Below are 27,034 nucleotides of genomic sequence, written 5' to 3' on the forward strand. Positions count from 1 at the left end.
CCCAGTTTAGGGAAGTTTTCAGCTATTGTCACTTCAGATAATTTCTCTGCCATTTTCTCTATCTCTTCTCCTTCTGGGGTCTCTATATGAGAATGTTAGTATGCTTGATGTTGTCTCAGAGTTCTCTTAAATTGAACTCATATTTTACAGGTTTTCTTTTCCTTTTTTTTTTTTTTTTGTTCAGCTCATGTTATTTTTCACTACACTGTTTTCCAGTTTACTGATCTATTCCTCTGTATCATCTAATCTACTGTTGAACCCTTGTAGTGTAATTTTCATTTCAATTTTTGTATTCTTCATCTCTTTAATTCTTTATATTTTCTAACTCTTGGTTAAACTCACTGCGCTCATCCTTCTCCTGAGTTTGTTGAGCATCTTTTTTTTTTTTTTTTTTTTTTGCGGTACGCGGGCCTCTCACTGTTGTAGCCTCTCCTGTTGCGGAGCACAGGCTCCAGATGCACAGGCTCAGTGGCCATGGCTCACGGGCCCAGCCGCTCTGCGGCATGTGGGATCTTCCCGGACCGGGGTACGAACCTGTGTCCCTTGCATTGGCTGGCAGACTCTCAACCACTGTGACACCAGGGAAGCCCTGTTGAGCATCTTTTTGATCATTACCTTGAATGCTTTATCTGGTAGATTGCATATCTCTACTTGGCTTAATTCTTCTGAGATTTTATCTTGTTCCTTCATTTGGAATATATTCCTTTGTTGTCTCATTTTGCCTAATTTTTTGTTTTTATTTGTATGTTTAGGTGGGTTGATTATGTTTCCTGATCTTGGAGAAGTGTCCTTACGTAGGAACATATTATTAGATCTAGGAGTACACTCCCCTCTGGTTAACAGAGTATATCTTCTAGGGGTGCCCCCTTTGTGGTCTGAGTGGGCTCTTCTGTTGTGGTGAGTCCAACTACTATGGGTGCTCAGGTAGGCGGGGCCAGTTTCTGGCTGGTTGGCTGCCTGAACCTCCTATGCAGAGGCTGCAGGTCCCTGGTGGCCAAGGCTGGGTCATGGCATGGCTGATTGCACAGTCTGGGGATTTCTGGGACTGGTTCTAGCCCACTGGTGGGGGGTGCTGGGTCCTGGCAGGCTGACTTCAGGCCTGGGAGGTCTTGGGGCAGTTGAGTGCAGAGCTTAGGATTTTGGAGCTGGTGCCGACCTGCTGGTTGGCAGTGCCAGGTCCCTGGGTGGCTGGCTGTGCGCCTGAGAATCCCGTGGCAGCTGACTATGGGCCTGAGGGGTTCCCAGGACTAGTGCCAACCTGCTGATAGGTGCAGCTGAATCCTAGTGCTAATTGGCTAGATGGAGAACTCCAAAATGGTACTTGTCAGCACCAATGTCCTCGTGGTAGAATATGCTACCCAAAATGGCTGTCAGCAGCATCTTTGTGCCCAGGGGGAGTCCCAGTTACCTTCTGCCTCTCTGGGAGACTCTCCAAGATGAGCAAGTGGGTCTGACCCAGGCTCTTTTCAACTTACTGTGTGCTGGGTCTCCAAGTGTGTGAAACTTCGCATGCACTCTTTAAGGGTGGAATCTCTGTTTCCTACAGCCCTCTTGCTCTCCCACTATACAAGCCCCAGTGGCTTTCAAAGCCTGATGTTCTGGGGGCTCATCTTCCCAGTGCAGTACCCCCAGGCTGGAGAGACCAATGAGGGGCTTGGACCCCTTGCTCCATGAGGAGAACGTCTGCAATTGTGATTATCCTCCTGTTTGTTGGCCCCTTATCCGGGAGTGTGGGTCTTGACTACATCACATTCTACACCCCTCCTGTCATCTCATTGTGGTTCTTCTTTTATGTCTTTAGTTGTGGAATATCTTTTCTGCTAGTCTTCAGATCATTCTCATAGATAGTTGCTCTGTAAATAGTTGTAATTTTGGTATGCCCATGGGAGGAGGGGAGCTCAGGGTCTTCCCTGGGAAGAATCTTGATCTCTGCAATTTTTTTTTTTTTTTTTGCGATACATGTGCCTCTCACTGCCGTGGCCTTTCCCGTTGCAGAGCACAGGCTCTGGACACGCAGGCCCAGCGGCCATGGATCACGGGCCCAGCCGCTCCGTGGCATATGGGATCTTCCCAGACCGGGGCACGAACCCATGTCCTCTGCGTCGGCAGGCGGACGCCCAACCACCGCACCACCAGGGAAGCCCTGATCTCTGCAATTTTGATCAGTCCCTGGGCTGATTCTTATTATGGTGTCTCAGGATTAGTTACATTTGGAGTTAACCTTGGTTTCTTTGTTCAGAATCAGTTCTCTGCTCTTTCTGCTTTCTTACTTCTTTGTTCTTGGTCACTTGCCATGTTAACTTTCCTCAGATCCCTTTGTATAGTCCTTGGAGTTCTGCCTTATGAGAGTATTAAGAACTTAGGTAGCTTGTTCACCAATCTCCATGGGCAACTTGTCATTGAAACACACTTGGGAACATTGCATGTGTAGGGCTGGGTATAGTTTTCTAGAAAAAATGACTGGATTCTTGGCCAGAAAAACTGGATTTTGTGATGGTGCTAACCAGGTGAAGGTTCAAGTATCTTGTGTAACATTTTCTTCATTTAATTAATTAATTAAATTAATATTTATTGAACCTTAGGCACTTGAGACACAGCAGATAAATAGAAATCCCAGGCTCATGAAGCTTACACTCTAGTGGGGAAGATAAATAAAAAGGCTAATTGGCATATACGATATGTGAGGTAACTAAGAAAAAATACAAAGCAAAGAAGGAGTATACATATTAGGGTTCAGAGGTGATGAAATTGTGACTTTCCTCACTTTCCTCACTGCCTAGTGAGGAAAGAAGGTGACTATTGAAGTGAAGGCCTGGAGGGAGTTTTGCATATTGTTATTGGTCTTGTAAAGCAGATAATTTATTGCTAAAATGGATGGAAGAAGTCATGAGTATTGTGTAGATAGCTGGTAGATGAGATAAGGTGTGTAAAGTCTTCTATAAACTCTAAAGTGACTCCGTGCTATAATTTTTTCTCCAACGTGTACTGTACGATGGAATTTCTACTCTTAATTTTCAAGTCTCAAATTGAGTTAATGTCCAAGACAGTGATCATTATAGTGTGGTCTCTGGACCAGAAACATCATTTGGGAACTTGTTAAAAATGTAATTTCTAGGGTGCCATATAGACCCAATGAATCATAAACTCTGTAGGTGGAACCCAGCAATCTGTTTTAACAAGTCACCCAGGGGATTCTCATGTACTGTGAAGTGTGGGAACTGCTGGTCTAGAATAAGTTCTATAATTTAAAGTATTTCCTTGGTTGGAATTTAGCCATTTTAGGAAGGGCTATTAAAACTTCTGATTTGACTGAGCAAAACAACCAAATTCTTTTTTAAATTAATTAAAATCATTAAAAATTTTTTATTGGGCTAAGATTGGTTTATAACATTATAAGTTTCATGTATGCAACATTATATTTCTACTTCTGTATATACTACAGTGTGCTCACCACCAAAAATGTAGTTTCCATCCATCACCATACAGTTCATCCCCTTTATACATTTCACACTCCCTGGCCCCTCTCCCCTCTGGTAACCACTAGTACTCTGTTTTTGTTTCGTTTGTTCATTTATTTATTTTTTAATATTCCACGTGTGAGTGAAATCATACAGTATTTGTCTTTCTCCATCTGACTTATTTCACTTAGCATAGTACCTCCAAGGTCCATCCATGTTGGTGCAAATGACAAGATTTCATCTCTTTTATGACTGAGTAGTATTCCACCATATATGTATGTCATATCTTCTTTATGCATTCATTGGTTGATGGGCACTTAGGTTGTTTCCATATCTTGGATATTATAAATAATGCTGTGAAGAACATAGGGGTGCATGTATCTTTTCAAATCAGTGGAGTTTCACATTTTTTGGATAAATATCCAGAAGTGGGATACCTGGATCATATGATAGTTCTATTCTTAATTTTTTTGAGGAATCTCCATACTTTTTTCCATAGTGGCTCTACCATTTTACATTCCCTTTTATCCACATCCTCACCAACACTTGAATAACCAACTTCTTATTATATTTTAATGTGTGCTATTCAGGATGTCTTTAAAAGGTGTTAGTTTTCAGATTTTTGCCAGTAATTTAGAATGCATATATCACTTCCACTTATTTCTGAGTTTTGTCTGACTTTTCTTTTTTTCCCAATTTGAGATGCATATCTTATTTTTTCAAAATAGTACTTAAAGCTTTAAAAGTTTCATTTCCTGCCACCTTCAAAGTGTTGAAATATAGTGTATAATGTTGGAATTGATATTTATATAGAGGTTTCAAGATAAGTGATATTTATATAGAAACTTTAAGACAATGTGGAAACTTTAAGACACTGGATTTGCATTTGGTGAAGAAAGTTTATTATGAAGAGGAAAATTAATTTGTAATAATTATTGCTGGGATATAATTACTTTTCCACATGTAATATGCAATCAGTTTTAAAGCAATCTATGTGTTTCTTAAGCTTTGGCATTATTCTGTGAAAGTATGTAATTATTTTTGTTCTCTATCAGTGCTTTTCATCACTTTGCATATCATGGCACACATAGAAATGATAATGTTTGTACAGTCCACTGGGGTAAATGGAGAAGGTAGCTCAAGGCTGAGGGCAACCCAGCCTGGTTTCAGCCCCACTTCCTGCATCCCCCAAGAGCCAATAGAATGCTCAGTATCTTCACACATCTATAACTTATTCCCAACTCACTAGTGAGCCTTAGCTCTATATAAGTATGGTTATTTTAGGAAGTTGTTTTAAATATTAGAATGAAATTTAACTTTCATTCTTATTTTGGAGGACATTATTTTAAAATGCATTTCTGCAAAAAATACTCTTTTCACATGGATGATGGTTACATTCCACTAGTTTACTCTGTGAATGAGACTTTAATACTAAAACCTCAACAAATGGTTAATAAATGTGTAAAAATTGGAAATGGTATATATTTTAAATTAAAAAAAATAATGATCTTTAAGTTGCCAATGAAATATAAATTAAATATGTAGTTTAAATACCTTCCTATGAATTTGGATTATTTTAATAGTATGTGTCTTTTTGCAAGATTATGAGAATGTGCTTTCGTTTATACAAGTAACATTTAAAAAATCTTGTAGTTAATTTCAGAAAGATCCTGTTATCAAAAGGAATATATCTGAATGTATTGGAGTTAATGCAGAAGCATATACATTCTCCTGAAGTGGCTCAAAGTGGCTGTAAAATGCTAAATCATCTTTTTGAAGGAAGGTAATACATATTTCTGAATTTATATAGAATATATTAATTGGACCAGGTAGAATATCAATATTTTGAGCATAATTTTAAGAATAAAAGGAAAAACAAGGCATTTGAAGAGTGAAACATTTTGCAATATAATTTCATGTCAGTGATACATAGGCTTATTTTATCTACATATTGAAAGGGGTGATAAAGTAGAAATACATTGAAGGTTTGCTTTTGTGCTTAATGCTTGGTGTTGACTATGTTTTGAAAAATGACAGTTATATAGAACATAACCTTAAACAGTTTTTCAGATTATTGTGTTATGTGAAAGGTATAAAAGATAAAATCAGGATATGGCTTCTAATTGTTATTCTTAAGTTTACCTTAAATTGTGATTTTTATGATCCTGGCAGTGTGTGAACCTTTATATATGAGGCAAAAATGCAGTGGAATAACTGACAGTTTAAGATTTTGTACATTCTGGGCAATTAATGTTTCTGGCTGTTTTCTCATATATTAAATGTGTAAATTTCCAGTTGTGGGGATTCAAAGTTAACTATGACAATGTGCCTGCCCTTAAAAATCTCCCTGTCTAGTTGGGGAGACTAATTTATAAACAGATAATTACAATACAGTGTGATAATTCAATGGCAGGATGTGTAAAATCATAGGGTCTTGGTGAACCAAGCTAGGGCGAGCAAAGGAGAGAGGCTACAAAGAGGGGATGTGTTTAACCTGGGACTTTAAAGTGGAAAAAAGGGACTATATGTCAGTAACCACAGACCCACGCGAAGTGAGGACACAGTTATGATATGCGGAAGTTTTAGTCAGTAGGGCACTGTGTAAAGCAAGGGCTGCCTCTATTACAGTTTGTAGCACCTACTGAAATCTACATTTATTTATATGTAAAAGAAAGTATAGCTAAAATACCTTAGAGAAACCAAGACTTAATGCAAAAAATAATTAAGAATACCATATAAGAAGTCTAGTGGTGTTAATCTGGAAGAGGCAGGTAGTTATACAATAAACAGCTCTCTGGACTTGGCAGTCAGAGTTTGCATTCCAGCTCTGGCTCTGTCACATTCCAGTGATAGGACCTTGATGTTTAACCTGTGTCAGCCTAAATTCTGTACCTGGAAAATGCAAATAATAACACCTACTTTCCAGGCTTGCTGCCAGTGACCCATGTATAGATCAGAAGGAAGTTGTTAGTTCTGGGAAACTAAATCAAAGAATTCCCAGTTTACTGTAAATTTAACTTCTTGACGTCAAAGTTTAACTAAATTAGAATTTAAATTGTGTATGCTCATACTGCCGAATTCACATCAGCCTTTTCTGATAAAATAGATCTGTTTTCTCGTACTTGTTTCAAATTGGTGTTTGTATTGGAATCAGGTTGTACTCTTAATAAGCATTTCAATATTTTATCTCTAGTAACACTTCCCTGGATACAATGGCAGCAGTGGCCCGCAAAATAATAACAGTTATGAGAAGTCATGAGACGTCAGTATCAGTGCAGCTGGAGGCACTTCGAGCTATTTTACATTTTATAGTTCCAGGTAAGTTACATAATTGATTGTGGGAAGAGATGTCATTTTAAGTGGATTTTTTGACTTTTCATGAAATATCAACTTTCTAGGCAAAAATTAAAGGACCAGTTTCTGCCAACCAAATGTAATCTTTTCACTAGCCCAAAAATTAAAATAGAGGGAAAATGATGATGTGGAAGAGTCAGATAAATTTAGATTAAAATTTAATAAGAAATATCAATAATTTATTTCCAGAAAAAATAACTGCAACATAGTGTCGAGCTTTACCTCCAAGGAGAGTGTCATTTCTGCTATTTCTTTTCTATTTCTGTTGACCTTACCAAGTCCAAGTTTTTTTGTTTGTTTTTTTCCTGTCTGAATTATAATAATACCCAACTAATTTTCACACTTCCTCTTTTGCCTCTTTCCAGTCCTTCTTTTACTCTGTGGTTGAATTAATCTTTCTCAAATATAACCATGTAGCTTTTACTCATGAGCCACAATAGTGTCAATCCTCCCCACATTTACTTCCTGCTTACATCTGTTATGACCTTATTTGTCCTCCAAAGCCCATTTAAAACAACTGCTCCCCCATTCATTCAGCACGTAGTTATTAAGTGCCTCTTATGTTCTATATATTGTGATGACTGCAAAGGTCTGAAAGACAAGTAAAACAAGACATGACTGTACTATGTATAGGAGCCTAGAGGTAGACAGATAGTTAATTACCAGACAGTTGCTAGGAGCTATTATAGATATATGTATTATAAAAGGCTATGAGAGTATTGATGGAGGCACAGATAATTTATTCAAAAGAGTAGGCCAGAGATTGTGATATTTGAACCTGACGGGTGAATAAGGCTGACCTGGTAAAAAAGCCAGGAAGGACATTTGAAGCAGAAAGAGAAAGTGCTCATGGTGTGGGGTGAGTGGAGCATGGTATGTGAGGAAAGCAGTCCTGGGGATAAATGTGGAAGGACAGGCAGAGGCTGAGAGGGAAGGGCCTTGAACACAACACTGAGCAATTTGTGCTTTTTTTTAGCACAAGTCAATTCAAATTTATTTAAGGTGTTTCAAAATTGCAGTGTCATAACCAAATCTGCAATTTATAACAGTAGCACTGTGGTGTGGATAATGATTGACGGGAGGGGAAACTCCTGCAGGGAGATTAGGCTGGAGGCTGTGATAGGTGAGACATGGTGGGGGCCCAGCAAAGAAAACAGAGGAGAGGATGGATGTGGGAGATGTTTAGGAGGTACATTTGGCGTGACTTTCTGACTACTGAATATAAGGGATGTTATTATTATTTTGCTCTGTAAAAGTCCCAATTCTTTTGAAGCTCATTTTTTTTTGGTCCTTTTTAAATGAAATCTTCCTAAATCTACCATTATCTGTAGTCATATTGGTATTTTATGTTTCTGAGTATAAGAGTATTCTCTGTATAAGAGTATAGATTTTTTCAAGGAGAGGGCTTTCTTTAGTCATGCCTTTTTTTTTTTTTTTTAACCCCCTGGTAACTTGAACAAAAATAGCTATTCAATAAATTTTGAATTGAATCATGATGTCCCATTCATAGTTGTCACACAACTTTAGAGATATAATTTAACAGACATAGTGTTGCTTGAAAATATTATTGTGAATTTTTTTAAACTTTGTAGATTGTAAAAAACAAAACAAAATCCTTTTGATTACCCTTAAAGGTGTCAACCTTCTTCTTTTGAGAGTGGATTTGAGTTTTAAAGATAACCAAAAGACATTATGAATCATCTGTTAGTTAATAACATTCTTTTAGTTCAAAAATAAGTTTTGAATGTAGAATTTCTTTTCTTTTATTGTTCTGAGATTGAGCCTGAAGCGACATTGATAGTCAGTAATAATTTAGATGTATGAAATGATGTATTTAAATGTTTTTTTTATAATAATGTTTAGGTGTATTAAACAGGTGCCCTTGAAAATAATTTTATAACTTTATGGTGGTACTTTATGTATGGAAACATATTAATAGACATATTTTATAAGCATATCAACATATAAATACATTTCTCTATTAGGTAAAGGTTTAACCATCTACTTCACTTTATGCTAACCTATTATATTACCATACCATACCACACGATACCATACTCTACCATGCTGTAACTGTACCATACTATACTTTATCATTCTATATTATATCATTCTGTATGTCAGTGAGTAACTATAATATCAGTACGCCAGTAGTTTTGAGGTTTAATATGATTCTGGTTTTGACATGCTGAAGTAGGTACTTATGTTTAGATGTACATGTATTAATTTTATTAACTAGACCACATTCAGATTATTAATTGTAACAAAGATGTGCATTATAGCAAATGTGTATAATTTAATTCAGGGCCACATATTGCAGCTAGTATTATGTCTCTTAAGTTTCTTTCAATCTGGTACTGTTCACTTCCTCCTCTTTTTTATAACAATAACTTATTTAAGTGATTGAGCCTGTTGCTTTAAAAAATAATAATAAAGACCTACTTATTTTAGTAAAATATCATTTGACTTGTTCTTTCTTGATTTAGTGTCAGTTCTAGAGGAAAAAATTCTTTAGGAAAGGACATGTGCATATTGGGAAGTGTATAGAGGAAAGTGATTATGAATATAAAACCACATCCTTAAGAACAATAAGAGAAGCTGAATTTGTTTAATTTGGAGAGGAGATAATGCAGGAGGTTATGAAAGCTATTAAAATTCACTCATTTATAATTAGTAACAAATGTGTAAGGCATTAGTCAAAGTACTTTATGTATATAAACTTTAAAAATTCTTGTAGCAACCCATAAGGCAGATTCTACTTTTCCACCCCATATCACAGATGATGAAACTGAGGCATAAGATATAGAGATTTTAAGGTCACAGCTTATGTAACAGAGCCAGGTTTTCACCTTGTGCAGCCTGAATCAGAGTGGGTGCTTTTTAAAGACACATTTGTGCAATAAGTGTATGTGGAACAACTGTTATACCTAAAGCACTCTGCTTGGAACTCTTGGTAACCTGGAGATGATTAGGTTATGGATCCTGCCTTCAAAAAGTTTGCAGTTCAAACAATTTAAAGGACTATTATGTGGAAAGGAAATTATATCCATTCTGGATAGTAGAACCTCAAGTGATATAACAAAGACCAGAGATGAACTTTTGGGAATATTCATTTGGTCTTAACATAAGAAAGACATTTAATAAGTCTCCTTACATATGGCATGAAGATTTTACTTCTCAACAGGACTGCTTTTAATGGTCACATCTGCTTGTGATGTAATGGGCAGCTTCAGCAATTAATGTGATCTTGGTCACTGAAAATGAGACACTGAGAGTTTAAGTAACTTATCGAAGGTCATACAGCTGTAATGAATGTCAGGACCTGTTTGAATAAATTTTAAAATGAAGACTGAAAATTCTAGGAGGGTGAAAATCATGCCTGTCATATTCACTGTGGTATTCTCAGCATGTAGCAAAATCCCTTGCATGTAGTTGGCATTCAAATGTTTGTTAAGTAAATGAAAAGTTATATGCAGTCAACTTATAGTTTGTGTTAATACAAATTATTGAAGTGAAAGGTTAGAAGGAATTGTTTATTAATAATTATTTCTATAGTCATAGGTTTTAGAAACGTTATTTATTCATAATAATTTTACTTATATGTTCTATTGTATAACCAATATTTTTTGACTTCCTGTTTTTCCAACAGTTTTGGGTTAGTTCAGCTACAATGTAGCTGAATAAAGAATATGTTTTCTTTAAGTTACTTAATACTTTTATACAGTCTTAGAGGACTTTTAATAAAACTATATGCTCTTTACCATTATAATGCTGAAACTAAAAACTTTTTTTTTTCCACTGTTATTCCAGCTGCTCTTTTATGTCTACATTTCATATCTGACCTTTTTATGTTGTAGTCCAAGTAACTTTGATCTTTTCTCAAGTTGTCCATTGTTGCATAAAAATCTTCTAGCTTCTTGTAATGAGTACAGCTTATTCATACAAAAAAGAGATTGTTTGTTCCAGAAAATTCCTCCACCATAGTAACTTCTTGCTACTTTAAATTCAGTGAACATCCGCACACACTGTATTTATTTTACATTCAGTGATGAACTGTTTTTAGAAATTTCTTAAAGCTAAGAGTTATTTCTTTGGTAAGGAACCATGGATTAGAAAAAGGTATAGCATATATATGTATTGTTGGGTTAATTATAATCATTCCTAATAAGTGACAATCTATTCAGCCCAAATCTTTATGAGAAAAACATTTGTTTATTTGTTTATTTTTGCATTTAGGCATCCCAGAAGAATCCAGGGAAGATACTGAATATCAGCATAAGCTAAGTATGGTTAAAAAACAGTGTTTCAGGAATGATATTCACAAATTGGTCCTAGCGGCTTTGAACAGGGTACGTATAATATAGGTTTTCTGCCTTTATACTCTTAACTACAATATGAAATTGGGGAAGTAGGGGGGCTTTTATTAGCCTAAGTTTTCCATGTTCCGTTTACTATGATAGTAGGAAGTTATATGTTTAGAGACATAAGATGACAGTAGGGATGTAGGGGGTGAAGAGATGTGCCATTCCAGCTAAGAGAAGTGCACCGTCAACTACAGACTTTGACAGCCTCTTTTGATAAATCCACTCGAGTCTGTTCAATCAGAAAGAGAACTCTAGATGTGCAGCTAAGCCTCATGAGCTCTGTCAGGAGCCATGACTGCTATTTTCTCTTTCTGTCCTCCTGGCTGCTTGTCTTTATTTTCTGGTCCCAGGCTGAAAGGTTCAGTCCATGAAGACACACAGGGCACACATTAAAGTCTTTTTTGATTCCCTGTGCTTGTTTTCATTTTACTCCTTAGGGATAACCTCTGAAATGGCTCAGTGTGCATTGTTTTCTCCCAGTGTTAGGTATTTACAGATCTATGTACATTTGCAATAATATAATTAATAAATTAATAATCATACTACATCTGAAAAAGGAGAAGAGGAGCATTATGTTTATATTGTGCAGTGCAAAAGGTATTGATGGAATTAAGATGGTTTTGAAATTTAACATAAGATGAATTGGTTCTTTAGAAAAGATATCAGAGTAAAGATGTAAAGATGTGAAGATTAGGTTAATGTTTTCATGAAAGGAAGAGAGTAGTCAAAGCAATTAATGGAAATAATTCCTTGTGATTTAGTATACTTTGAAAAATGTCATGAATTAATTAGAAGAGCCTGCAGAGAGATCTTCAAAAATGCGATTTAAACTGAACTTTATAATGTAATTGTTTATGATATATTTGAGTCATTTGTACTCAGACCTTAATATGATTCTTGAGTATAGCCATGGGTTGAATTTAATTCCAGAAATATTTGGTGAAAATAAGTATATGGAAGGAACTGTGTTAGACACTGGGGAGACAGAAATGAATATGCTTTGTATCCTTCTGTAATGGATCTCATAATCTGGCTGGGCCATGCATAAAACATAAAACACATATTAGATTGTTCTGTATTAGCACTTATGAGCTGCACTAGCTTTATGAACAGTACTTTAGGAACATAGAGGAGAGAGTAGTTAATTTTGTTCATGGTGTTGGTGAGAAGCAAGAGGTACCAGAAAAGCCTTTTGGTAACTCTGATTCTGGTTATCCCATCTTTCCTAACATTACCGAATACGGGTGTGATAGAGTGGAAGGAGTGGGCGGTCAAGGGAGAAGTACTGTGCTTACTGCCATCAGTACTGTGATGCCAAGGAGATCACTCTGCTCCCAGGTCTTACTTTCTTTTGCTATATAATCCCAGGAGAAGTGGTTGAGAACCTCCCTACCCCTTCCTTTATTTTCCATGCCACACTTGAGTAATGACACACAGCATCTTACTAAACAGTGGCTGTCATTTGTGGGCAGGGAATTAAGGTCATGGGGAAACAGAAGTGACACTATTTATTTAAAAAAATCTCCCCTGTGTAATTCCCCTAATTCTTCACCATGGTTGAGAAAAAATGCTCTAAAAGATGAGTGTATCTTTTTTTTAGTTCTAAAATTCTGTGATTGCATGTCTCACTCTGAATAAATGTTACAAGGAATCAGAAATTTTAGGTCCAAATACTACTGATGTAATAAAATGAATTACCATTAAAAATAGGTCTATTCTTGGAGAGCAGACTTCCAAATAAGGTAGAATTTGAGATTCAACTAAGATTTACAATGTGAAGACTATTAAAAGTATTTATTAAAGTGAATCAGTGTTTGGAGATATATATGTGTGTATGTAAATATATACACATATAATATGTATGTATAAATCCAGTAACATTCAGGCTGAAGTTAAATGTCTGAAATATTGACATTCCATTTATGCTTGATCCTTTTAGCTTTTTCTGCACATGAAACGTTCAGTCACCTATTCTAGAGAGATCGATTTGCCCAGTATTGTCTGTGGAGAACACAGTAGAAAATAGGACTCTCAGCATTTTGGTCACATCTGTGCTTTGTCTGCAGTGACAATGCTGCTGTCTTCAGCCAGGGAACTTACAAAGTCAAACCAATCTTCTGATTAAATGGACACAAGTCAAAGAGCTTGTGTGCTTCTCAAAAACCTTAAAGCAAAATGTACCCAGTTTAAATACTGAAGATATTTATTTCAACTGTAAATAATATGTAGTGAAAGAAAGAGCTTATTTGCAAAAGTAACAATAATAACAACAGCAAAAAGAAATTACATAGGAGTAAAGTAATAAAAGTGTATAAAACTACTCTAAAGAAAACTGAAACAACTGAGAGTAAATACAAAAAAAGAGTTGAACGTAGGAAAATGTATATACTCTCTGTTTTGATAAAATTACTAATTTTTTAAAAATGAAAATTGATCTGGATTTATGAACCCTTAATAAAAATAACAATAGTATTTTATGGAACTAGATAAGCTAGTATAAAATTTTGAGAAAATTAATTAAATAATATATGTGAATAACCAGTCAAATTTTGAAAAAGAGGATAATTAATATGGCCTAACTCTAGTAGATTATAAAATGTATTATAAAATTTTAGTAATTAAAATGGTGTGACATTGGCACTGGAGATGGATCAATGTCACATAATGGTGATTTAGGAAATAGACTCAAATGCAAATGTTCAATTCATATATGATATTTCCCAACCACTGGAGAGGGAAATAGATTGCTTGTGTTGGAAGAACTAATTCTCTGGCCATTTGGAGAAAGCAAAGGAAGCTGCATATTTACCTTACTCATTTAAAGATTAAATCTCATGTAGATGAGATTTAAAGGTAAAAATGAATTTGGCATATAAACATATGAAAAGGTTCTCAAGTACATACAGTCATTATTAAAGAAATGTAAATTTTAAAAAAGAAAAACCTTTTGGGGGAAATTTAGTAATATCTATCTAAATTAAAATGGACATGTTTTCTGACCAGCGGTTCCACTCTAAGAAGTTATAATATAGATATACCTGTATATGTACACAAAGTTTTTTAAAACAAGAATGTTTATTGTGGCATTATCTGTAGTAAGAAAAATGTGGTAACAAGCTAAATGTTTATGTGGTAATCATTAGTGTTGTTTGCCAAATGTTTTCAGTTCTCCACCTTCTGGTGATTCTGGGATAGTATTTATTGGCCCTTTTGTTGTTAGATTGGATCATGTGTCTGGTTTTGACCAAGCAGTTGTAAGTAGAGGTTACATCTGTCATTTCTGGACCAAACATTTAATTGCTGGTGAGGCATCTTACAGAACAGGAGTTCCCAATCCACAGGCAATGGAGCAGTACTGGTTCGTGGCCTGTTAGGAACCGGGCCACACAGCAGCAGGTGAGTGGCAGGCGAGTGAGCGAAGCTTCATCTGTATTTACAGCCCTCCCCATCGCTCACATTACTGCCTGAACTCCGTCTCCTCTCAGAAAAGTGGCGGCATTAGATTCTCATAGGAGCGCGAACCCTACTATGAACTGTGCATGCGAGGGATCTAGGTTGCACGCTCCTTATGAGAATCTAATGCCTGATGATCTGAGGTGGAGCTAAGGCAGTGATGCTAGCGCTGGGGAGTGGCTGCAAATACAGATTATCATTAGCAGAGAGGTTTGACTGCCCAGAGACCATAATAAATCAATTGCTTGCAGACTCATATCAAAACCCTATCAGTTTTTCTCTTTCTGACTAGCTGATTCACTTTGTTATAAAGCAGAAACTAACACACCATTGTAAACCAATTATACTCCAAGAAAGATGTTAAAAAAAAAAAAAATAAAACCCCATCAGTGAGTGGCAAGTGACAAGCTGCATCTGGTGCAGGCTTTAAGTTAGAATCTGACACTTATTTTAGTCCACACATGGCCCTCCCATTATTTTATTTACCACTTCCATCCGTGCCTCTTTCCTTCACTGCACACTTGTCTCAGTCAGTTTTGGTAAGCCCTCCACAAGCTAACCCTAGCCAAAATGAGTAAAAAACAAACATTGCTGGAGAGCTTCTTTGAAAAGGGAGAAAGACCCAATGATGAGACAGTAGAAGACTCTAAGACTGCTAACAAAAAGAAAGCTGCATATAAAAGAAAATACCGAGTCCTTAAATTAAGCGTTCATTGCAACAGGTGATTCACGTTTTCCAAGCCCACTTTGTATAATATGTGGTGACCGGCTATCCAGCAAAGCCATGAAACCTTCAAAACTGTTTTGCCACATGGAGACCAAGCACCCTGCATTAAAAGACAAGCCTTTGGAGTTTTTCAAAAGAAAAAAATGTGAACATGAAGAACAGAAGCAATTATTGAAGGCCACCACTTCATCAAATGTGTCTGCACTAAGAGCATCATTCTTAGTGGCTAACCGCATTGCTAAAGCTGAGAAGCCCTTTACTATTGGTGGAGAGTTGATCCTGCCTGCTGCTAAGGGCATTTGTCGTGAACTTTTAGGAGAGGCTACAGTTCAAAAAGTGGCATGTGTTCCTCTTTCAGCTAGCACCATAACTAGACGAATTGATGAAATAGCAGAGGATATTGAGGGACAATTGTTAGAGAGGATTAATGAGTCACCGTGGTATGCAATGCAGGTTGATGAGTCTACCGATGTTGACAACAAGGCAGCAAAACTTGTTTCTGTGCGATATATATTTTCAGGAGGATGTGCATGAGGATATGTTATGTGCACTTTTGTTGCCAGCCAACACCACAGCTGCAGAACTATTCAAGTCTTTGAATGATTACATATCAGGAAAACTGAATTGGTCATTTTGTGACGGTATATGCACGGACAGAACGGCTGCCGTGACTGGACGGCTTTCTGGTTTTACTACTCAGGTCAAAGAGGTCACTTTTGAATGTGAGTCTACGCACTGTGTCATCCATAGGGAAATGCTGGCTAGCTGAAAAATGTCACCTGAACTTAACAGCATTTTGCAGGATGTGATTAAAATTATCAACCACATTAAAGTACATGCCCTTAACTCATGTCTGTTCTCACAGCTTTGTGAGGAGATGGACGCAGAGCACACACGTCTTCCCTCATACACAGAAGTGATATGGCTTTCTAAAGGTAGGTCACTGGCCAGCATTTCTGAGTTACGAGAGCCGCTCCAGAGATTTCTTTTAGAAAAGGTCACCACTGGCAGCACATTTCAGTGACACAGAATATGTCGAAAAACTTGCTTACTTGTGTGACATATTCAACCTGCTCAATGAACTCAATCTGTCACTTCAGGTGAGAATGACAACTGTGTTCAAGTCAGCAGATAAAGTGGCTGCATTCAAAGCCAAACTGGAATTATAGGGATGACGAGTGAACACTGGGATTTTTGACATGTTTCAAACATTAGCAGAGGTTTTGAAAGAGACTGAGCCAGGGTCTTCTTTCTCCCAGCTGGTGCATGATCACCTATCTCAGCTTTCAAAAGAGTTTGAGCATTACTTCCCAAGCACAAAAGACCCGCAAACTGGGAAGGAATGGATGCGCGACCCATTTGTGAATAAGCCAGGTGAATTGACTTTGTCCGTGGTAGAAGAGGATCAGTTGCTTGAGATTGCAAATGGCCTTAAACATATGTTTGAGACAACTTCAAATCTCCATACGTTCTGGATTAAAGTCAAGGTGGAATATCCTGAGATTGCCACAAAAGCACTGAAAAGCCTGCTTCCAGTTCCAACGTCCTGTCTTTGTGAAGCAGGGTTTTCTGCAGTGACAGCAACCAAAGCGAGATTATGGAGTAGATTGGACATAAGAAACACACTTGGGTATCACTGTCTCCCGTCACCCCCAGATGGGACCATCTAGTTGCAGGAAAACAGGTTCAGGGCTCCCCGTGATTCTGCATGATGGTGAGTTGTATAATTATTTCATTATATATTACCATGTAATAATAATAGAAATAAAGTGCACAATAAATGTAATGTGCTTGAATCATCCCGAAACCATCCCCTCCCGCCCTGGTCCATGGAAAAATCGTCTTCCACGAAACCGGTCCCTGGTGCCAAAAAGGCTGGGGACTGCGGCTACAGAACACTGTCTCAGGCACTGTGACTTGTAATGTCTGAGATGGTGATTGCTCCATTAGCAGGGCTCCCAGAGGGATTGTGCTGGACAGAGACCCCTCCTGACCGGTAACACAAATGAAGCATGAATAAGAATTGAACCTTTTCTTTTTCCAGCCTATGAAATTTTGAGGTTGTTACTACAGCTTAATTTAGTCTGTCCTGACAATACAATTCTTATCAATAGGTCCTAATTAAATAAATTATATTATTTCCAAGTTATGTAGTTCTACATAGAGATTAAAAACAACTAGATGAGATTCCCAATGTGTTGCCATGGAATTATCTACAGTTTTCCATGAATATGAATGTATCACCCAGGTACTCATTTTTTTTTCCTTCATATATGTTAGCACATTATGCACACTTTTGATGAAATTAGCATATTTTCACATCTTTATGTCTTCCTCCCCTCTATCACTCAATTAAAGCAGATTATATTGTGTTTACTCTTATAGCTTTAACTCTACAACATATTCTAATAGTTAAGTGTGTGGGTCCTGGAATCAGGATATCTGGGTTTGAATCTGGCTTTACCACCTACAGACAAATGTATTCTGGACAAGTTATTTACAGTCTCATTATCTATAAAATGGAGACAATAAATGGCTTTTCACTTGGGGTTATTATGAAGAATTTTATGAGATAATTCATGCCATGTACTTGGTACAATGCCTGGCACATAGTATTCGGTCAATAAATGTTAGTTAATGTTATTACTATTAGATTTAAAAGTATCTTTTGACCATTGGCTATAAAAGATGAGAAAATTGAAGTATTCACACTATCTTCCACTATTTCTACCTATCTTATCACCAGCTTTTGTTAAATAAATTAATTCTACATTTGATGAGGTTTAAAATATTTACATTCAGCTCTATAACCATACTTAATAACTTTGTTTTCATCTTGTGCCTACAGTCATGTGGATTCAGTGTTCACTGCAAGTTCTTTTGTTATAGTTTTTCCATTTATCGTTTAATGGTCTGTTTTTTTTTTTAAAGTTCCATTTCCTGAACATTTTGTTGTTGTTTCTATATTTGGACTCTTGAAAAAACAGTTTGGTTGGTTGCAAAGTATTGGTGTTTTATTTTCTTTCTTTGAAAACTCTGTAGGCATTTCACTGTCTTCTAGTACTGAATGTTTTAGTGGAGAAGTCTGAGACCAACTTGATTCTTTTCCCATTTTTAAAGGATTTGATATTTTTATCTGGGACCCCAAAGGATTCTTTTTCTTGAAATCTACTTTAGTGTCTATCTTAGTGTTAGTCATGTACTATGGTGTCTTCTTTCTAGCTGTACATTCAATTAATTTTTTTTCTGGAAAGTTTTTCTGAGTTGCAATTGACTTAGCTGACAGGAAAGAGAATGGTGTGGGCATTTTCCCCTTGAGCTGGCTAGCTCACTCATTAGCGAAACCATTTGTATTCTTTGAAAAAATCTGGAAAATTGTGAAGCATAGGTAATAGGATGTTTCTAATCAATGTTTGTAGCTGTCCACCATTGGTACTTTCAAAAATTTCATGTGGACAACACTTGCTAGTAAATTAATTTCAATCCCCATTTGAACAACAATGCAATAAATCATTATTTTCAAGATAGACCATTTGATAAGTGAAAGAAAGTCCATTGTAAGCTTGTAAATAACATATATATGTGTATATATATATATTTTTTTCTAATTTATGAAACTGTCAAAAATCAGACACCACTATTTAAAATCATCAAATAGTTTATTTGAGCTCCATCACATGTAATAATGTGATACTCTGCATTCTCTTTCTGCATAGACAAATCACAGATTTCCTGTTGCTAGTCATTTGTCATCATCTAACTGCACCTGAAATAGAGATTAGGGGAGCTCAGGGTAGCAGAACCAATAGTTGAGTAGAAACTTGTTAGAGGTGATGGTATTAAGACAAGAACAGGTACTTTATAAATATCAATTTGACTTAACTTTAGCATAAAAATAAGCCTATGGATGCATTTTGAGCTTAAGAGCAGGACCAGCTACATAACTTGTGGGGCCCAGTAACAGATGAAAATGCAGGACCTCTTGTTTAAAAATTATTAAGTATTTCGGGCTTCCCTGGTGGCGCAGTGGTTGAGAGTCCGCCTGCCGATGCAGGGGTTGCGGGTTCGTGCCTTGGTCCGGGAAGATCCCACATGCCGCGGAGCGGCTGGGCCCGTGAGCCATGGCCGCTGGCCTGCGCGTCTGGAGCCTGTGCTCCGCAATGAGAGAGGCCAGCGTACCGCAAAAAAAAAAAAAAAAAATTATTAAGTATTTCAAGGTGGTAGCTGCAGAGCATTAAACCAGGTGTGGGGCCCTTCTGAGCACAGAGACTGTGCTACTGCACATGTGTGCACCCCGGAAGCTGGCCCTGCTTAGGAGGCAGAAGTGATGGTACTATTAATTAAAACAGAAAGTTCAGAATGACAGTCTGAGTTTTCTTTTTTCTTTTTCTTTGAGAAGGTGATAAACTTTTAACTTTGAACATCTGAGTTTAAGATACTGGTGTCAAGCAAAGAGAAACATGGGCTTAGAGCTTAAGAGAGTTCAAACTTGTGCTTTGAGTTATCTGCTCAAATGTTTCTGTGTCTCAGGTTTTTTTTCATCAGTAACATAGGGAGAATAATTGTGTGTCTACATCATAGGGTTGTTGTGAGGATTAAATGAGTTAATATATATGAAGTGCTTAAAAGAAAGTCTGGCACATAGCAAACGCTGCTTAGGTTTTGGCATTATCCTTATGGTTGTTGCTATTGTTGTTATGGTGACTTGAAGCCATGATAGTGTATGAAATTCCATCCATGAATAGAAGAGTTTTAAGAAAAGTTCTTTGGATAAATTCTGGAGTTGAAAGAAGTGATTGTGAAGGAGATGGGTAAATGAATGGTTTTAAAGTTTGAGAATAATTGCCGGGGAGGGGGGGGTCGGGTGGGGGGGTGGATTACTGTGTCATGGAAATCAAGGGAGGAAAAAGCAGCAATTCAGTTGTTAAAGGACTTGTTTCTTTGAATGGTTTTAATTTGGAGTGGTTAGGACAGAAGTCTGATTATGTGAAATTAAGAGGTGGGAAGAATGTGGGGGTCGTGGGTGTAGACTTTTCTATTAATAAGTTTAGAAATGAAGGAAAAGTGGTAGCTCGATGGAATGGAAGCCCAAGTTAGGGATACTCTCTCCCAGTGAGAAGGCTTTCACTTTTGAGAAGAGTGTTCAGCCCAAGGCCTGAACTGTGCCATCACTCAATGTTTATTGCATGGATGATGAGTTATCTCATTTCACGCTCCTAACAACACTGCATCATTAGGATCATTTCAGAGGTGAAGAAGTCGAGACAGACACTGAGCCATCCCTCCAGCTTCACTTTGCACCACTTTGAATTTCTTTATATTTCTTGAATAATACCTTCTGAGTAAATACCACTTCTCAGGAAATGTTATTTCATTCATTTTTAATGGTCCTCAGATTCATGGAACTATTGAGTGATGAGACAATTTACACTCAAATTTAATTGGCTCCAAAGCTGATATATTATTATTGCTCAAAGAGTTGGTAAGACGGAAATAATGATGGGAAAAAATGCCAAGGGAGGCAAGGATATGAGTGTCTTGTTGAAATGATAGATGAAGTGATGTCCAAGGTGAGCAGTTACGGGGTGGAGGAGAAGGACACAGGATGAGAAAATGATGCTTCTCCCCATAACCAATACAAAGAAAGATGCTGAGTAAGGACACTTTAGAGGTATTGAGGGACTAGATTGGGAAATGAATGAAAATCTGTTCATTGACAGTATGGAAGTGAGACAGGCTGGAAGGTAGGAGGTTTTGGTTGAAGAGACTACATCGGAATTTGAGGTCTGGCTGGAAGCTATTTCAGCCTTATCGTTGAACATGTGGTGGGGTCAGTCAGAGATTTGGAGTGAAGATAACCATGAAACTAGTGTCTATGAAAGCAGAAGTCCTCAGAAAGATAGCATTGTAATTTTTGAAAGGAAAACTGTTAGGTAGGCATTCATATCATAGTTGAAGTTTAAAGAGCACCATGGAAAAGCAGACTGTAAGAGTTAGGTATATGTCACAGACATCAAAAGAGGGGAAGTGTGATTGTGATTGTCACATGGTTGGAAAGTGTGTTGTTGCCTGTTTTCTTCTCAGTCAATGAGAAGGATGGCCTGGGAAAAGAAGTGGACTCTATTGGAATACCTGTCAAATAATGTCAAATTCTGGAGGAATTGAGATGAAAAGTTTGGAAGAGATAGTGATTAAGATTCTGTACTTTTAAAGCAGACACACTTATATTCAAGTACTAGGCCTGACACGTGTTAGCTGTGTGACTTAAGCTCTTGTCCCAGCATCTTTTTTTTTTCTTTTTTTTTTACATGTTTATTGGAGTATAATTGCTTTACAATGGTGTGCTAGTTTCTGCTTTATAACAAAGTGAATCAGTTATACGTATACTTATGTTCCCATATCTCTTCCCTCTTGCGTCTCCCTGCCTCCCACCCTCCCTATCGCACCCCTCCAGGCGGTCACAAAGCACCGAGCTGATCTCCCTGTGCTCTGCGGCTGCTTCCCACTAGCTATCTACCTTACGTTTGGTAGTGTATATATGTCCATGCCTCTCTCTCGCTTTGTCACAGCTTACCCTTCCCCCTCCCCATATCCTCAAGTCCATTCTCTAGTAGGTCTGTGTCTTTGTTCCTGTCTTACCCCTAGGTTCTTCATGACATTTTTTTTTGTTTTCTTAAATTCCATATATATGTGTTAGCATATGGTATTTGTCTTTCTCTTTCTGACTTACTTCACTCTGTATGACAGACTCTAGGTCTATCCACCTCATTACAAACAGCTCAATTTCATTTCTTTTTATGACTGAGTAATATTCCATTGTATATATTTGCCATATCTTTATCCACTCATCCGATGATGGACACTTAGGTTGTTTCTATCTCCGGGCTATTGTAAATAGAGCTGCAATGAACATTTTGGTACATGACTCTTTTTGAATTATGGTTTTCTCAGGGTATATGCCCAGTAGTGGGATTGCGGGGTCATATGGTAGTTCTATTTGTAGTTTTTTAAGGAACCTCCATACTGTTCTCCATAGTGGCTCTACCAATTCACATTCCCACCAGCAGTGCAAGATTGTTTCCTTTTCTCCACACCCTCTCCAGCATTTATTGTTTCTAGATTTTTTGAAACTACCACTGGCATTTTTCACAGAACTAGAACAAAAAATTTCACAATTTGTATAGAAACACAAAAGACCCCGAATAGCCAAAGCAATCTTGAGAACGAAAAACGGAGCTGGAGGAATCAGGCTCCCTGACTTCAGACTGTACTACAAAGCTACAGTAATCAAGACAGTATGGTACTGGCACAAAAACAGAAAAATAGATCAATGGAACAGGATAGAAAGCCCAGAGATAAACCCACGCACATATGGCCACCTTGTCCCTGCATCTTTAAAGTCTGGTGAACCTATTGGATGAGGCTGTTGAGGGGGAACAGATGAGATATGGCATGTAAAGCACGTAAAGAGTAAATTTTCAATTAGTATTTTCTATGGTGAGAGACAGCACTGATTTTTCTGGTTAAGAATTTAGGCTGTGGGAGCAAATGTCCTTGATTTGGTATCTTCCCAGTAGTGTACAGTCTGTGAGAATTTAGGAATAGCTACTCCACCCCGCTAACCCTCTGTAAACTCATCTTTTAATGGGAATCATATTAGTATGTGTTTAATAAGAATGCCCTGCAAAGAAGAGCATGTAAAAGTATTTAGTATAGTGCCTGGCACAGAACAGATACTTAATAAGCATTAAAATGTTAGCTCTTATTCTTTTTTTTTTTTTTTTTTTTTGTGGTGCGCAGGCCTCTCACTGTTGTGGCCTCTCCCGTTGCGGAGCACAGGCTCCGGACGCGCAGGCTCAGTGGCCATGGCTCACGGGCCCAGCTGCTCCACGGCATATGGGATCTTCCCAGACCGGGGCACAAACCCGTGACCCCTGCATCCGCAGGCAGACCCTCAACCACTGCGCCACCAGGGAAGCCCTTAGCTCTTATTCTTAATAATAAATAAAAGTAATTCATGATATAAGGCAGAATCAAGGATAGTAATTTTATTTAGACTACTTAGTTTATATTTTATCAGTGTATAGCTGGCTTTAACTAAGGTAAGTATTAGAATTCATTTTTTAACAGCAAATATTCTTAATTTTCTTATTGACTTTAGTTCATTGGAAATCCTGGGATTCAGAAATGTGGATTAAAAGTAATTTCTTCTATAGCACATTTTCCTGATGCATTAGAGGTGTTATCCCTGGAAGATGCTATTGATTCAGTGCTTCACACACTGCAGATGTATCCAGATGACCAAGGTTGGTACAATTGAACTCAGGATTTAGATTTTTATAGGCCTTTAGCTGTTGGTTGGACATGTTTGAATTTTTTCTTCAGTTTTGAGATTTAAAACAATAAATTTTGTTTCTTTTTTTCTTTTTTAGAAATTCAGTGTCTGGGTTTAAGTCTTATAGGATGTTTGATTACAAAGAAGAATTTATGCATAGGCACTGGGCATCTGCTGGCAAAAGTTCTGATTTCCAGCCTACAACGATTTAAGGATATTGGTGAAATACAGATGAAAGTATGTGCATTATCTTGAAGGGAATTGCGATCTTGCACAGATTTCTCTTTCAGAGCAGCTGGTGTAACTCCCACTTTGCGTTAATGGGTATATTCTAGTTAACTGAAAACCTTTTTTTATCATTTTGTAGTATTTTAATTATAGTAGATGAAGATAATTGGATTGAATCTCAAAATATCCTGTTTCATTACTAAATCTCTAAAATTAGTATATTTATTTGTCATTTATCTTTTCCATGAAAGAGCACAGAATGTGCTAAAGAAATTTCAGCTAGCTGAGCTTTATTTGCTTAGATTTTAGATAAGTAAAAGTTATAATTATTCTGAAGTTTGTCATTCTCTGTGTTTTATTGTTAGCTGCTTACCTAGTAATTTTGCCCCTTGATTTTTTTTCTTGCAGTGAAACAATATTTTAAACATTCTTCATCAAGCAAAATTTAAAATGGGATCTATATTAACTGTCTATAAGGAATCCAAGATACTGGTTTAAGATTAATTTAGGGGAGATTAAGAAGTAAATTGTTTCAGAGTGTTTTTCTTTTAATGTTAGCAAAACAAATAGTTTCCTTAAGAGTTTCTGCCTTGGTTGTGGTTTTTTAGTAATGGAGTTAACAATTTTCATAAACCAAATATTTTCATAAATGGCAGCCTTCACCAGGAGTGAAAATGTCTAAGCTCTAATCTTTGCACAGACATTATTAGTAAATGTGATAATGCATGTAAGATTTTAAATTTTAAAGTGCTGAACACACAAGCAAAAATGTGTTTTAGAACCAAAATGTCTTTTATAAATCTGCTTTTTTTTTTTTAAATCTGCTTTTTTAATGTGCCTCAACCTAGGCTGATTAAAGCCAAGGCAGAATTGATTATAAGTAATCCTAGGGAAAGGAAATTATTTTGTGCAGGTATGAAGGTGTCAGTCAGTATTTATTCATCTAAGCATAAATTTTAGGATTTTTATAGTAGAGGTTGTAAACTGTTGACCAGTGGGCTAAATTTGGCTTGTCAACATATTTTATTTGGCCAGTTCAGTGTTTATAAGTTTTTAACTTGAATTATATGCCTTCTATGCATTTGCATTACCTGCTTTGCTATTGCATTCATTTGAGTTTGCAAGGACCTCTGCTCTAGAGGTTAGTGGACCACATGCCGCTCAGACCTGCATAGATTAATACTATTTCTCCTGTCAAATGTTAGGAAGCATTTGTAGAAACTCAGACTCTTATGAGCTCAAAATAATAATTTTAACATTTAGATGATTTCATTAATATATACTAGAAAGATAAAAATTTTAAAAGTTAAGTGGATCTTTGGTGAGTTTACCCAAGCTATATAATAGTCAAGTCAGAAGTTCACAGCTCTTGGGGTGGTTCTAAAAAGTAATGATGTACTGATCAGTTCTTTATAAATGATTTGCTATAAGGATGTAAATCTCAGAGTGTCTTTAGAGCTTCTCTCAGATGCACTCAATGTGAATAAAATCTAGGAACTCGCATTTGTCTGAGGTTAAAATTTAAGAAGATAGCACAAAAATATTGGGGGAAATGCTAAGCTATCTAGAGAACCTGATCTGCAATCTTGTAATAAACAATTCATATCACTGGTCTATTTGGATTTGTGGCACTGCTGACTCTGCTGTTCTAATCCTGATTAGTATCTGGCTTTCAACCTGTAGGTATGGCTTCAGGCAGGGAATCTTTAAAAGGCAAATTTTGGTGTATTAGGTATTTTTCCTGCTTTGCTAGATGCTAGTTTGTTAACTAGCATCTTATTCTCTGTGCACCTGCTTATTTCTTAGTAATGAGAGAGCAAGGTGTATTTGTTTCATTGTCTCAAGGTTTATAGCTTTAAAGTACAAACCTAATAAATACATGTACTTAGCTAAGTGAACATCCAAGGTTTTAAGTACCATATACAGTCTCTCTTTTACATTATTTATTTATTTATTGTCCACAATTGCTTTGTTATTATTATTTTTGATCACACTTTCAGGGATTTCAGACAATCTTGACGGTACTGGAATTGTCAGTGTCTTTTTCCAAGCTGCTGGTGCATCATTCCTTTGATTCAGTAATATTCCATCAGTTGTCCTCCAACATCATGGAGCAAAAGGATCAACAGGTACAATGTTTTTCACCTGTATTCTAACTGTTACACATTTAGCTGACTCTAATCCTCACTTCCGTTCTCTTTAGTTTCTAAATCTTTGTTGCAAGTGCTTTGCAAAATTGGCCATGGATGATGAGTTAAAAAGTGTGATGCTAGAGAGAGCATGTGATCAGAATAACAGCATCATGGTCGAATGCTTGCTTCTGTTGGGAGCGGATGCCAATCGAGCAAAAGAAGCAGCTTCTTTAATTTGTCAGGTAAATATTCAAGGACTCACTTTTGTTTTTTTCTGTTATTTGACTCTGCCATTGTATAGCTCTTATCTACATCCTATTATTCTACACTACAGAATTTATCAGTTTATTGAACAAATGCTTGTGATTTGTAGGAGTTTAGATTCACAGAATTTCAGAGGTAATAGGTCCCTTAGGTGTTATTATCTAATCATTCATTTTATTTTTCTACCTAGCTTGTTAAGTTGATAAATAACTTTTCAAATGTGTCTCCTACTATGCATCTCTGTGCAAATCGTTCTCCAGCCACACACCATACAACACATGGTTTTATCTTGTTTTGATCATCTTTCAGCTATTTTCTCTGTTTTCAGTTTCTCTCTCTAGAAAATTCTCCCCTCAGGGCTACCACATGTGGCCCTGTAGGCTGTGTACTGCACACTTTGGGGTGCTGTACCCATTGACAACCCTGCTGTGGGCCACCCTGCAGTTGTGTGGCACTGGGCCTGCTTCCCTTCTCTCCCTTCCCTCATGCACTGTGCAAACACATATATCAAATTCTGCTTTGCCTTCAAAATCTAACCTAAATTCCTTCTCCTCAATAAAGCCCTCCCCACACTCCCAGACCTCCATACAAAATAAAGATTTACTTCTTGTGTAAGTCCGTGACAGTTTATGTACACTCTTTATATTTTGTGAGTTATGTGAAAGTAGAGATGTACAAGGTTCATCTATGTATCATTCAGAATATCTAACTCACTGCTT

At 36.9% G+C, this 27,034-nt stretch overlaps 1 protein-coding gene across 1 annotated transcript in view; it reads left to right on the plus strand.

The window, feature by feature from the left end:
• The window catches only part of LRRK2 (leucine rich repeat kinase 2), a 153,818-nt gene that overhangs the window by 32,793 nt on the left and 93,991 nt on the right, over positions 1-27,034 (plus strand). Inside the window, exons 12-18 of the mRNA XM_060024585.1 lie at positions 5,112-5,241; positions 6,652-6,776; positions 11,049-11,161; positions 23,518-23,662; positions 23,789-23,928; positions 25,920-26,048; positions 26,123-26,293. Of these exons, the coding sequence (XP_059880568.1) occupies positions 5,112-5,241; positions 6,652-6,776; positions 11,049-11,161; positions 23,518-23,662; positions 23,789-23,928; positions 25,920-26,048; positions 26,123-26,293 (953 nt within the window). The remainder of the gene's footprint in view (positions 1-5,111; positions 5,242-6,651; positions 6,777-11,048; positions 11,162-23,517; positions 23,663-23,788; positions 23,929-25,919; positions 26,049-26,122; positions 26,294-27,034) is intronic.

This window comes from Delphinus delphis, chromosome 11, assembly GCF_949987515.2.
Source record: "Delphinus delphis chromosome 11, mDelDel1.2, whole genome shotgun sequence".
In the NCBI taxonomy this organism is placed as follows: domain Eukaryota; kingdom Metazoa; phylum Chordata; class Mammalia; order Artiodactyla; family Delphinidae; genus Delphinus; species Delphinus delphis.